The sequence below is a fragment of the Phyllopteryx taeniolatus genome, chromosome 14, assembly GCF_024500385.1.
Source record: "Phyllopteryx taeniolatus isolate TA_2022b chromosome 14, UOR_Ptae_1.2, whole genome shotgun sequence".
NCBI lineage: Eukaryota > Metazoa > Chordata > Actinopteri > Syngnathiformes > Syngnathidae > Phyllopteryx > Phyllopteryx taeniolatus.
The window spans coordinates 19424383-19438402 of NC_084515.1; the positions used below are offsets into that span (position 1 = coordinate 19424383).

Below are 14020 nucleotides of genomic sequence, written 5' to 3' on the forward strand. Positions count from 1 at the left end.
TTGTCTGTTTTTGACTTTGGTGGTTCAACTGTTAACACAAGAGGTTTGGCTACGGCCTAGCATGCATCACTGTAAGAAAACATGTCTGTCTGCGTAGAGTCTTGCTGAGCAGGATCACATAATTCCCTGGCACTGAAGTTAAAACCTACAATCCTAGAAAGCCTTTAGAAGTTTCTTTCATTTCCTGACTGACTACAAGAAGGAACGATGCGGGATGTGTACATCTTTAATGTGAATCTTCTCTCATCCTCGGCCAAAGACAACGTTGACATATGAGCACTCGGACGTCGTAATTAATTGCAGACGACTGCTCGTCTTGTCCAGGAGAGCTCGAACAGATGCTTACTGTCTCGAAGAGATCGTGCAGAAGCAATAAGCTTACAATCACAAGACGCGCTCACTGAAATCTATTTTATGAGCAGTCGTTGCGCATCTGCTCTTGCTAGACACTGACCGTGTTAAGTATATGTTTGTGCTCCACTAAATTGACACATTAACTTTTAATTAGAAGGCATCCATCTCGTCTCATGGAACACCTGCTACAATTTGGGGAACTAGTCATCTGTGAATGTGAAGTGCAGCTAATCAGTGTAAGTTGATTCACGCAAGGGCAGAATTGATCATTCTGGTTTTCTACTGCAGTAAAACACAACAATGGACCAACAGAAATGAACAGTGGCTTCGAGGAATTGCCTTCATCGACTGTAGGAAAAATTAATCATTGATTCGAATTTTACTGGATGTTCTCAACAACTGTTCCACGACAATCTCGGAATCTCTTCATCTATAAAGTTGCACTGCAGCTAATCAGTGGCAGTTGATTGACACAAGGGCATAATTTAACAATTGGGCTTCCTACTGCAGTAAAATACGACAATGGACCAACAGAAATAAACAGTTTATTTTAGGGATTCCCTTGGACACCTGAACACTTATAGGGAAGATTAAATTTTTCTACTGAGATGGGTGAATGTTTCTGAATTTCCTGGAATCCTGTAAATGTGCTGCTTCCTCACCTGCTGGTTGGAGGGTGTCAATTTGACAAGGGTTATCCATTGCTGCTGAATAGTGTCGTCAATGGCCTTGATCAGCAGCGAGGACGTTTGGGGTCCAGAGAGCTGCAGGTTCCTGGCAGCATAGACCACCCCGTCGGCTTCTATCCGGAAGTCCTCCGGGTTGTTGCATTCGAAGCGCACCAGACCCCCTCGGCCGCAGTCGACAAACCTCACTGCAGAAGAGAGATAAAGTTAAGAATGAGCGCATAGGTGAAAAACTATTCTCAAAAAGGACGAAGACGAAGGAGGTGGAAGACAGACAGCTAGAAAAACACACAGAGCAACGGAAGGTCCACAAAGATTTTGTGATTCCCTCCGTCATGTTCATAAATTATTCACTTCAAGCTGTGCCCCAAAGGTATCGCTCAAAACAGGTGCAGAGGAACATCGAGTTTGAAGAGGAAGCAACTGAAATTGAACTTTAAGAGCTATTCCGGGGGGGGGGGGTCCAAAAGGTGCAATAGTATATCTTGAATTTGATGTGCAGATTCGTGCGGCCAGCGTATGTACTGTATAATCGAGCAGGGACCTTCACATGCTAGTTTTGTTGCTCACAGCATTCAGGGATGCCTTGGCTGGATGAATCCTCCACAGGCACAACTGAGGGCTTGTGATGTTTATTTCATCACAACATAACACACAATGCAAACATGCACTAAGCCACCAAAGACAGGTGTCTCATGGGGGCTCCAATTCCAAGCGGGGGTCTTAGTGGCAGCATCACAACACTATGTTACAAGTGAGTGGCCGTATAGCATAGCATAAATGGATGGACAGACAAACATGCTGTTTATTAGACTTTACACCGATTTTATCGGGCTGATCGGTATCGGCGGATATTTAGCATTTTACGCTGATCGGCTTTAATGTCATAATTCGCCGAACCGATCAAGACATTTACTCCGCGTCGCCGCATGCACAGTATATTTGAATCCAAAAGCTAGTTTCTTTTTAGCCTTGTCGCGTGTCTTGACGTAGTACTGTAAATATCTGACGGCCAATGAAGTTACACCGGATACATTCGTTACAGTGGCGACGACAACAAGAGTGGAGAGCGCCGACGGTATTATAAGGACAAAATGGGGAAAAAACGTGTGTTGTGTTCACCGGTGCTCAGGACAGGAGAGGACGTTCGTTTATGGCTTGCTTGAGGTATGTTCACATACATTTAATACGGCTCACAAGCAGGCAATAAAATGTTATGTAGCCTAGCAAGCTACTGCTAGCACGAACGGTTGGACGTAAACATGCCGGCGTTCTGTCTAATCATGCTCTAAAGTTTCGGTGTGGGTGAAGTAATTGAATTAAAAATAAAGTAATTTAATTACAGGAAGTTAGCACCCATTATTTCTGTCATGTAACGTTGGTTTGACCTGACTGATTAGAATACACAATCTAACTAGAGCAGTGATTTCCAACCTTGATGGAGCCAAGGAACATATCTTACAATTGAAAAATCTTACGGCACACCAACAAACAAAAATGTCACAAAAAGTGGATACATTAATTACTGTATTTACTTCCTGCCATCTAATAGAAGACAATTAATGTGTTCTCTCTGTCACTATGCCTCACTGGCATGGAAGAAAGATACATTATTTATTGTAAATATATATTCTTGAGCAATTAAGTACACAAGTATATACAGTAAATGAACAGGTCATTTAAATAAAGACACATTCCTCCATCTTGTGATCGGATCGGTGGTCGGTTTTTTAAACTCGCTGATCGTGTAAAGCCTACTGTTTATTGCTATATAATCCTTTTGTCTTGGCCGGTTTAATGCTCATCTTTACGTACAGTGCACAAAATGGCACAAAGGCAAAGATAAAAACATGTTATCCAGGTATATAGTTTCTGTAGAAGCTCTGGTGTTGCTGCTTTGAATTATTCAAGCAGATATGAGTATTACTTAACAAAAGCCTGCAAGGGGGCACCTCATCTTTCCTTCTGCCGCTACCTTGGGGAGCCAAGAACCCGACGTCAACAGAGAATCATTTGCACTTGGATGAAGTTTCTCTGGGCTTGATCGGAGGATGCCATAGATCAACTTGGCATCATAGTTTAACCTCTAGGCCTAATTGAATAGCCAGTTTCACACCTTGTGAGTTATAAAACCGTGATGAATGTTTACTTTATTACTTGGCCCGTGTGCGACAGCAGACAACCCTATATAACTATACATTTTCCTGAATCTTTAACTGTAGTGATTCGGCAAAAATCGGCATATCAGAGCCACTATGGTAGATCCGTAGATAATACCGCAACTGTGTGTGCATTCACACAGCGACATAGCAGTTAGCATCAGATAATTTGATGACGTCAACACTGGTGTACGGTGTGGCAAACGCCTTGTCACTTGTACAGCGACAATTACTTTCAACACAACAGGGCAGGAGAAGTGATTGTCCGGTATTAAACTTCACACCCCCATCCTGGCATTGCAGAATACCTTGTTACACAATCGGCATTCCACCTCTGTTAAAGGTCTGATGCAACCTCCAAAGGCGCAAAATGCCAGGTTGACTTTGTACCCCAATTCTATGTCAGTGCTGTTTGCACAGAACAGTCGCATGAGAAGAAAAGCTGAAAAAGGACCTTTTTGCACTCAAGGCCATGGTTTCTTTGTCCTAGCTCTTGTAAAATGTATGCAGTGAAAGTGTTCAGCAGTGACTTGACAACAACGTGCCCCCGTGATTTCTTTTGCTTAGCTAAGCTCAAACTCCTAAACATTGTCTGAAATTTGGAAAGCACAATATCCCAGAGTGGCTCCACAATCCACAGTCATGCAACAAATTCCTAGCAAGCACAACCACCTCCAATGATAACGGATGGGGGAATGTCCCTTGTGTGTGTTTTCATTTATCAAATTTGAAAAATCCAGTGTGTCGGCATAGCTATTGCAATCTATATCCGGACGCATTTGCTCCCCACACTAGTGGGCCAAATGAGATCTTGGCTGCCACGCCCCATCAGACATGTCGTCATGGGTACAACGATAAAGGCTTCAGCACGGAAAGAAATGCCGATGCAGCAGGAGGGGGTCTGTGGGTTAAAAAGGAGGGAGTGGGTGGGACAAACGGGCCCGTCAGCAGAATGGCCTGTCCAACTAATGCCCTGCACCGGGGCCTGGAATTACCTCCGACTCAATGATTCTATTCAAAGTTTGCATGCCCCCCCATCACTGACAAGCAACACAAAAACCCTGGCTAACCCCAAGTGCCATAGTGCCTCTCTATTGTTTGCTCCATCACGTGAAAATTCGTACTCACATGCACACAAATGGTTAGAGCGATAGCGAGAGATTAATTTTATTTGTAAGACGGAATGTGTACTGTGACGCCACATTAGGAAATGAAAGTATTTCGCAATCTCCCAGTTTATGCCTGCTCTACTTAGGTTTCAAGTAAGAAAACACTTGCAGTCCCTCTAATGTGCTGTAAATGTGACAAGCTGGAAACCATCTCAAGGGAGATCATCCCAACGTGCACCATCATTCGCTTGCGGGAAGTGAGGTCACCAACAGTTGAGAATTACTCAATAGAGATACATATACCAGTAGATCCAGAAATCCAGGAACAAGACAGACCCAGTAGGCATTCATACCCATCCTCCACCCTAACAAAGAGCAGAGCACCCCAGACTAAACACAAACTCTAACCAAGTTCAGAGGAACTAAAATGATGCAAATTAAAGCAGATGATCGCACTGAATGTGCTGTGTAAAACCTCCAAATTATTTACTGAAGTCATACTTCAAACCAGTGTAATCTGCTATTCTTACTGTATTTAAACACTGTGTAACAAAATTGCTGCGACTATCGGAAAATGTAAATGTTAGTTATTCTTTCCAGTTGCACTTTTATCTAATTTGCTGTTTCAGAGATAATCTCCCTAATCGACCTTGTCTGCTGTAGTGCCAACTCAACAAAATGCCTTTCTTTCTAGAACATAACACGATAAAAGAGAACTGGAACTAGATGACCTAGTAAGGGCGATTCGACTCAAAAGATGATACTAAATTCTGTCACGTTACAGAATATAAATCATTTGCAAACAAGTATTTTATTCAGTATTTTTCAGATAGTCAACTGCTTGGAGCCAAAGCTTGGATCTATAAATAAAGACATTTGCCTTTAGCCAGACTAAAGTCCTTGGAGGCTTTCTAGTAATGCACTTCAAACGCGCAAAGCATTCCACACATTTATTGTTGGTTTGCAAATATTCAATGGTTTTTCATGACAACATTACATTAAGTGTTTATTTTCAATTCAAGTGTAACCTTTTAGCAGTTCAGAGAAAAATTCAACAAATATCCCAGAACTAGGTTTGTGTAGTTGGGGCATATTCTTAAGAGTTGTTTGTCAGAGTTAAATTGGAGGACTCCTGCTAAGAATGCATTATATAGCGCCCCAAAAAAAGCATTGTGATATGACTTTCGCTTATCACACTCATCCACATTGCAATACACAGTGAGTGATAAGCACCATGACAGTGAGTGGCTAACATAGATTTGGATGCTCCACTGATTCTAAGGAAACTGACCCCTAAAGGATTTTCACATTGTTACTTGGTGAGTGGAAGTAAGACTACTTGATAGGTAGCTATATTCACATGAAGAAAACACCCCAAAACACTGTGTTGTTCTTCTTTTAGAGTGCTATTGTATATCCTTATTTGCATAGGGTACAAAGGGTGGGTGCTTTGACCAGGAGGAAAATACCATTGGTACCACTCTCCATTGGTAGTCTAATCCCACATAAAGTACTACGTACTCCAGCTAAGCAAAAGATAGCTTAACGAAACCATCCACCGTGAGCTTCTTACAGTGACATTTAGTGATAGCCCCTTATTCCCCGGGCAAATCCAGTTTATCTACAAAAAGAGAATTCAAGTTGACAGTCTTTTTGAAACGCTTTGAATCTAGGGATGTTTGCGGGTTAGCTGCAAAAGACAAGCTCTGAGGGCAGTTATTTACACAGGTATGCTAGTCAAATAAAATGATTTTATAATACAGTACAATCAACGGCAAGCATTGTGTGGATTATTGTGTCACTGGAGCCAGAAGCTGATAAGGTTAAGCTTCACCTTTCAGCAGATATCAGGGCACAGCTGTGCTGATTTTGTCAGGCAAATTATTGAGGCAAGTGGCTTGATACATTAGTGAGGCATTAAGTGGTTACTAGGATGTCAGACAGACCTTTACCAAAGCTAGCTGGAAATAGGTAAATAAAAATGTACAAGCTCTGATGCAAATGTGATTTAAAAAATCAGAAGCCTCTTTTACACAGGATCCCTGCATCATGACCAGAACAGTAGCTCTGGAATTTATCCACCTGGTTCTTTTAATTTACACAGAATACACCAAAGCAGGGTAGTTTGATACTAACCTTGGATCTCATATTTGAGATGTAGCATTTGTATGACCATTTTCACATTATAGAACCTGTTCTTCCACCCTACCTTCTCCAATCATAAAGGCCATTCTCTAAAAACAAATTTACCTTTTAACCACTGGTGTTGGTGGTGTCACCAGCGGGAGGGAAGCAGTGATAGGCACGATGAAGAAAAAAAGCTGGTTTGGTCAAACTAATCAATGTGAGGTTGTTTAGAAACAGCATTGTCTTTAATATTCAGACCACTATTTCAACAACCATTCATTGCAGTACTACACATTTTGAAGTACCATGATGGAATGACAGTACTGGTACTTCCATCAATGAAGTAACTTTTTTTGATGATCTTATAAGACTTTTTGATTACAGTCATTGACAAGTTCCCGTCACAGATTCGCTGAGAGAGGAAAAGCAGAAACAAGCCTAAGTGTGCCAATGGTTTCCCCACAGGGACCATCAGCGTGCAGGGTTTTTTATGGAAAAACAGATTAGGTGACTTGTGCTGTGATGTCAATGCCTCAGTTCTGCTTTTCAGCACGTGGGAAACTTGCTGTAACCATGTTCTCTGTACCCGCAATAAATATCGTCTGTCATGTACTGCTCTCAATATAGAAATCCTAGTTGTCTGAAATAAGAAATTTGACAACTTGACAAATCAAATAAATGTCGTGTGCTGCCGGATCCTTACTTTAGCACTTATTTGGGTTAGGATGTAAATCACTGCGGTCAAAGAATTCGGCCCAGTTTGTTTGCACGAAGGAGTGGAGACATATTGTTTCCATTACATTCCTGACAGAATGCATATTTGTCATCTGTGCAGTGAGCGAGTTACAACCGAGCCGCATTCTGGCAAACAGATGGATGGCAAGAAAAAGTTCAAGAAGTGGTTTGAGAAATTTATTTGACAATTTTGATAATTAAAAACCACAAAATAGTTTACTTTTCTTAATGGCTATGGACATGGAGAAGAGGACGATTGGTTTGAGGATTCAATCAGATGCAAAGTTGGTGTTCAATATAAACGTGATACTGGTGTTCATTCAGTGATAAATCAGATTAAACTGGGACCTTTAGAGGGAGACAACAAAGCACACAGTTCATTACAGCTTTGATATCCACAGGGCGAAGGTTGTGCAAATGAATGTGCGGGAAGACAAAGCTGCCATCCACACAGGGTGACCGCCGAGGAAACCGTATGTTATACATTTTCATGAAATTTGACGCGTAGTATATTAGGATGTGATTAAATTCTGACAAACTGTCAAACCGCCAGCATGATCATACGGCATGCCGTTCACTTAGTAGTGCAAGAAGCAGACCATTGACCATTATCATTATCGTGCATGACAAGAAGTCTTCAAATGTGATGTGCTTCACAAAGAGTAGCACATGGATAACGCTAATCCTCATGTCTGCAAGGGATGTCATATGATAACCATCTTGGCTCCTCATTTTGCTAATGCTTACAGTAAGTTTTGTATGTAGTAATAACGACAATGCTAGTCTGCAAAGCTCAGGTAAAATGCTCCATTGGTTCCAATTATAAATGCACACATACACACACAGAAGGCAGTATGTTGAAAGACAATTTTGCAAAGAACAAATGTCGAGGCTTTGAAGGCCATTTTGTCACGTGTATCTTTGTCACAAGTTGTGCTGGATTTTGGAGAACAAAGCCAATGGAATTCTGGCTTTTCTTCCTTTTCCATTTTGGATAAGCCAGCGCACGAACAGCAGGCACGTGCATCCTCTTGGCCGAGAAACAAATCAGCAGACAAAAGAAGATGAGGCTGACGGCCGCTGGAAACCACTATTATACTGTGTGATGGCATCTGAGACACTCAATCTCAGGCACCAGACATTTTGCATTTTGCACACCCCAAAATGTAGTGTTGCTGTGTTACATACTTATCGCACACAATCCTCTAAATTCAAAAATCTATTTCAAAATTCCCAAAAGGGACTGAGTAAAACCTAAAGCTGCTGAGATGTCTAAATACTTATTTTCAAGCTAAACAAAGCCAATCAGTCAGTGGTGGGTGGCAGTCGCACCTATCAACCATTATTCTTTTTTTTTTTTTTTTACCCCCCAAACTTACGTGCCCTGTGCCACACTTCCCCAAATACCAGGGAGTCTCTCTCTAAAAGCCCTTCATGATAACAAAATGAACCAACCCGAGGCTATATAGGCACTGCCTCTAGTGAAAGGCTGTGGGGGGGAAAGGGATGGGGGTGGGAAAAACAATGTGAGCAAGAAAAAGAAGCCTCTTCAAAGCGAAGGATTAGGGCAGTTGCCAATACATACGATGTGTGTGTGCATTTGCCATAGCACATTTGAATCAATACGTGTCAAATTTCGCTTGAAAGGCAATTAGCCTGTGCTTGACAAAGAATGAATAGCAGGAAAACACACATTACAAAGACAAGAGCAATGTTGCTCTAAAAAGCTTTCAAGCTTTTTCTACTCTGACAGCTTGTTGTGTGCCGCTTGACTTGCACAGACAAAGAAGCGACAGAAAGCATACACTTGTGCATGTGAAAATGGAGTCTTACAGCATCAGACGGGTTTTGTGGAAGCATCGGGCCACAGTTGAGATCTGGCCACTAATCTATGTACTTTAACCTGCTTGACCCTCCCTCCCAACCATTTGGCCTCCGAAGAAATCGACAAGAGTTAAGTAGAAAATGGTTGCTGGTGAAAGTCTGTGTCTCAAGGAGGAAGGCATGATTTTAAGGGATGACAAGGTTGTCTGCCACCCAGAGACAAAGAAATCCATTTAAAAGCTTGTGTGAATGCTGTGAGTTGAGCTGACCTGGACGCCCCGGCTGTTGCCATGGTAGTCAAACTACAGCGCTGTTCAAACATTGCCCCCCCCCCCCCTCCAAAAAAAACCAAGAGATATTAATTCCATAATTGTTCCGCCCTGTGATTTGTATTAAATTACATTGGCGCACTACATCATAATGAACCATCCATCCATCCATTTTATGTACTGCTTATCCTCACTAACATTTCTCCCTAATTAGTTGTTTTCTAAAAACATAACATATCTGTTAGTAGAAACAGGTGGTTGGTTATATAGATGTGAGTGATATTCAAAGCTCTTTTAAATAACTCTCTACCACTTTAACAGCTGTTGCCAACAGCCCGCACAATCAGAGTGAGTAAACACACAATTTAGCGGCCAGTTTTTATGATTTTAGCAAAAGACCACGATCATAATAGATCATGTCCACCAACAACCACGGTCAATCTGTTAGAGCGAACATGGAATTTACCGCCAACTACTTTGGATCTTTGCAATGCCTAGATCAGACTCTAGGATTTTAGCCCCGATATTGGCCCGATTAGCTATCGTAGCCGACATATTTTGTCAGGAACGACAAAACTTCTTGTAGTGTGACATAATCTACAACCAACGATAGCCCTATGAACCCATAAACAAAAGTCTAGCATGTTTGATTTTTTGGGATATCTTCCGTGTAGTGTGACATAACGACAAATCTCTTGACAGCGCACCTTAATGTCAACCAATATGACATGGCATTGTGACCGGTGCATCGCCTCCCGTGCTTGCCATTGTCAACATTCACGCGCACAAACCAATGTTTACCAAAGCTTTAGCGCAAGATTCGACAGAACGGCGGCATGTTTACGTGCAAACGTTAGTGCTAGCACTAGCTTGCTAGGCTACATAACATTTTGTTGCCTGCCTGTGAGCCGTATCGTATTAAAAGTACGTAAACATACCCTCAAGCAATCCGTGAATTAATGTCCTCTCCGAGCACCGGAGACGACCACAACACGTTTTTCCTCATTTTGTCCCCCCCACACACACACATTGGCGTGGCACATTGTCATCGCCATGGTAACGAGTGTAGCCGATCGCGTTTTCTGGTTCCACCTCTCAGTGTTTGTTTTGACAAGATAAAAGTCCAGTGTTCGTCAACGACGGGATGCAGTGGTATCGAAATACATGTGTAATGTTGCCACTGTCTGCCCGAGATACGGCAAGATTTGATGGCAGTAGTCTGACATAGTGCAATCGTGACCAAATTTGTCTCGTAGCCTGATCTAGGCATAAATCAGGCCCTTAGTGTTTAACGTCATGGACTGTGCCTGCACTGTAAGTAAACGCAACGTCAGATGTCAGCGATTAGCACTGGCATGAGTCCGACACAAGGAAGCGTCCACTCTAACATGTATTATCTGTGTTAAGGGAGCATGCCTGTGTGACTGGACTCTTACTTCCATGTAATCAGCTCAACTGAGTGGGTTCAGAGAGGGATGTGTGCAGCTGTGCTTTATTACAGACACAATGAGTTCCAGATTAGGGGAAGTGGAAGGAGGGCGGAAGAGAAAGGGGAATCAAGAGGGGGGGGATGAGTGTAGGGAGTTGGAAATGATTCCAAACACATCTGTCCTCAGTTTGTCTGGAGCTAAAACATAACAACAAACCACAAGCATGACCATGTACAAATCTGTCTCCGCTTGGAAAAAAACCCCTGTGGAAATGTTTCCAGACCTTGGTTTTTAATGTGAGGATAGATGGAACATTGTCTCACCTGGCAGTGCCAGCTATGTTCATCAGGGTCACAAAACTATCTACAGCAGTAGCACAAACTATAGGGTGGCACAGTCTCTGCACAAACATTGACAAAGGATCGGTCGTGTTGTTCAGCTTAAACACTACAGATTCATCTACATAAGTGAGATGAGGCTATTGGCTTCAGGAGTCCCCTACAGTTGTGAAGTGGAATTGAATTACAATCAGCTGTGGTTAATAGTCATCAACAGCGGTAAAGATGCATTTGTTAACTGATAGATGTGGTCAGAAGCTAGAGATGCAAAGCCAATGACTGAAAATGGTAGACACCGACAGAACTAAGTACATTATAACATCATGTCTGTCAATAAACATGATCGTACTCCTCTGGTATTTGGCTAAATTGTACAAGAGTTACTTTGAATGGTAACACTGGCAAAGAAGCTTGGCGAGCAACTACCAAAATTACTGACTGCTGCTAAAGTAAGTAACGTTGGCAGTAGCATATTATCCTTATTTTAAGATAATTAAATACAATTATTATTGTCAAGCTGCTAAAATGAATGCATTGTTTCTTGAAGTGCGATAACTGTCTGATTATGCTGTACTTTCAGGCAGGGCAGCCGCAGTGTCATAAAAACGCAATAATGCATGATACCTCGCCGTGCGTCACCCTAATCAAGCTGCCGAGTGCAGAGCAAGAGATGAGAAGCAGAGGAGAAATGGGGTTCTGTGTTGGGTCAGTCCTGTCTTATCATTCTGCTTCAGTGGAGGCTCTCATGGAAACACACATTTGTGTGAGTTCACGGTGTGTTAGACTCACCAGAAGGACATTGCGCTTCCATTAGAGCTTACTGGAAAGCCATTCTATCTCGCTTTTACACGCTTTATGCACAAGGAGTGATTAAACATCAAACTGTTTCCACATAATCCGCCACCAATTCTTGCTATGCCTCTCCGTTAGTCGTACTGTCTTTCTTCCACTATGGAGACAGACTCATTCCTGACTATTCTGAATTAATCCCAGACTAAGACGTTTGATGGCAGATGGGAAGATGTTTCTTTGTTGCAGATGCTGCTGACAAAACAGGAAATGCTCCAATGAACTTGATGGAGAGAAAACAGACTTTTAGCTTTGATGATTATGGAGATTCTTTCTCATTACAAAGACCCGGCCAGAGTTGGACACATTTATAGTTGGCAGACACATTAAACAGACACTTCTTCCTTGTTGGAAATGGTTGGGGGTATTAAATTGTTCCAGGTGGTCTCATTTGCGCTTCAAATTTTCTATTACTGGAATTGAGCCTTTTCCTCTGAGCGGCAGAACACAATGTAAGGTTCTGTGACTAGTTTTATTTCTAAATCTAATGCTAATTGCAGACTGTTCTCCTCACTTGACCACAGGATTGATTCACTGGAGTTGGTAGAGGTTTGCCATAAGTACAGATAGTTTTAGTTAATTTAGTGATGCCATTATCATCATATAACTAAAAGGCCGCTAAGTAGAGCACAGACCTCCACCAAGTCTGAACTTAAAAGTTCAAACAATTTGTAGCACTTTCTATTTGGCTTTGGTCGGTCGTCTACATTTTAGTTAGCAGGCTAATTCCTTCTTTCTGGAAGCTGAAAAACAGAGACAGGGGGTGCCAATGTGATTCTGGGGTTGAACGGCTCCAATGGATATTGACTCACATGGTGAGTCAGTGCACCGTTATCTAGATAATCACGCAAACGGATTGAAATAGAATATTAGTTGAAATGTAATTGGTTGTACCTTCATGTATTCATTAGTGTAAAACCTGCTGTAAAAAAACTTTGGATGTACAGACAGAATAAATAAACATTAATATTGCTTGTATTTTATGTCTTTCTGAACAAAGTGAACGTGCACCAGGTATCTGAGCATGTTCAGATGGAGAGAGATTCATACAGGACGCCATGATTGTGATGATACCACTAATTCCGGCAATCGTAAGGTTTTACTTGTTGTAATATCTTCATGAGGTCAGGGCATGCATGCTTATTAGCCAATGTGATGATCCTCCAGGACCACACCATCCAGATACCACGACATGGACACTAAAGATGTTCAGCCTTAATAACTCATTATAAGAATTCAATATTAATAACTCATAAGAATTCAATAATCTGGAGCCCTGCATGGTTGTTGATGGGGAGCTGTAAAACAAACTTTAATATCCCAGTGTGTTGAAGTGCTAATGATCAGTGCTGAAGGCGGGTGGGCTGTAACTCACTGTCCATAGCCACCTCACTGCCAATGTGGAGTGTAATTCTGCAAACCCTATATGGGAGCATGCGGCCATAAATTACATTCATACAGTGTCAGCACTGAACCCACCCACCAGCTCAGTCTGCTTTCTGGCCAGACACGTTCAAGGAACATTCAACAGTACGTCATCAGAGGGCAAATAATTAGTTGGAGGGGGTAATGCTTTGGTGGGGTCAACAAGATCAGCAAAAAGACAGCATACAGCCTTTATGATCACAAGACTGTCAGCCAGCTGTGTCTGTTGATGCTACACAACCCTTTAAAAGCCTCTGCAACATATGGTTTGAATCACATACATCTAACTTGTAGTGAGCCTTAAAAAGGAAAGGTCCTGAAATCATTAAAACACAATAAAACGTGTTTTGCCTTGTAGAGATACTAACACATAATTCAGTTGTTTTAAATTAAATTGTAAATCAACTCATAGTTGGACATAACTCACCTCAACAATTTAAGTCCCACGCCAATAAAAATGTTTGTTTTAGTCCAGACAAAGCAGTTTGAATTGTATTCAGCCATCAATGCCCATTTTAATCCACACAAGGAATCACTGTGCTTTACAAGACATCACAGTATTAAGTATAAGCAGCTCACGCAAGAAAAGCAAGCCCCCACCACCTGCTGCACAAGTAAGACACCTACAAACATCAAAATTGTGCCAATACTACAACACCAATTCCAATTAAGTTGGGACGTTGTGTTAAACATAATACAATGATTTGCAAATCAT

The 14020-nt window shown here is 41.8% G+C and overlaps 1 protein-coding gene across 2 annotated transcripts in view; it reads right to left on the minus strand.

Annotated features, from left to right (window-relative positions):
- The window catches only part of cdh2 (cadherin 2, type 1, N-cadherin (neuronal)), a 62547-nt gene that overhangs the window by 21569 nt on the left and 26958 nt on the right, over positions 1-14020 (minus strand). For both annotated transcript variants that reach the window (XM_061798621.1, XM_061798622.1), the window contains exon 3: positions 1017-1228. In XM_061798621.1, the coding sequence (XP_061654605.1) occupies positions 1017-1228 (212 nt within the window). The remainder of the gene's footprint in view (positions 1-1016; positions 1229-14020) is intronic.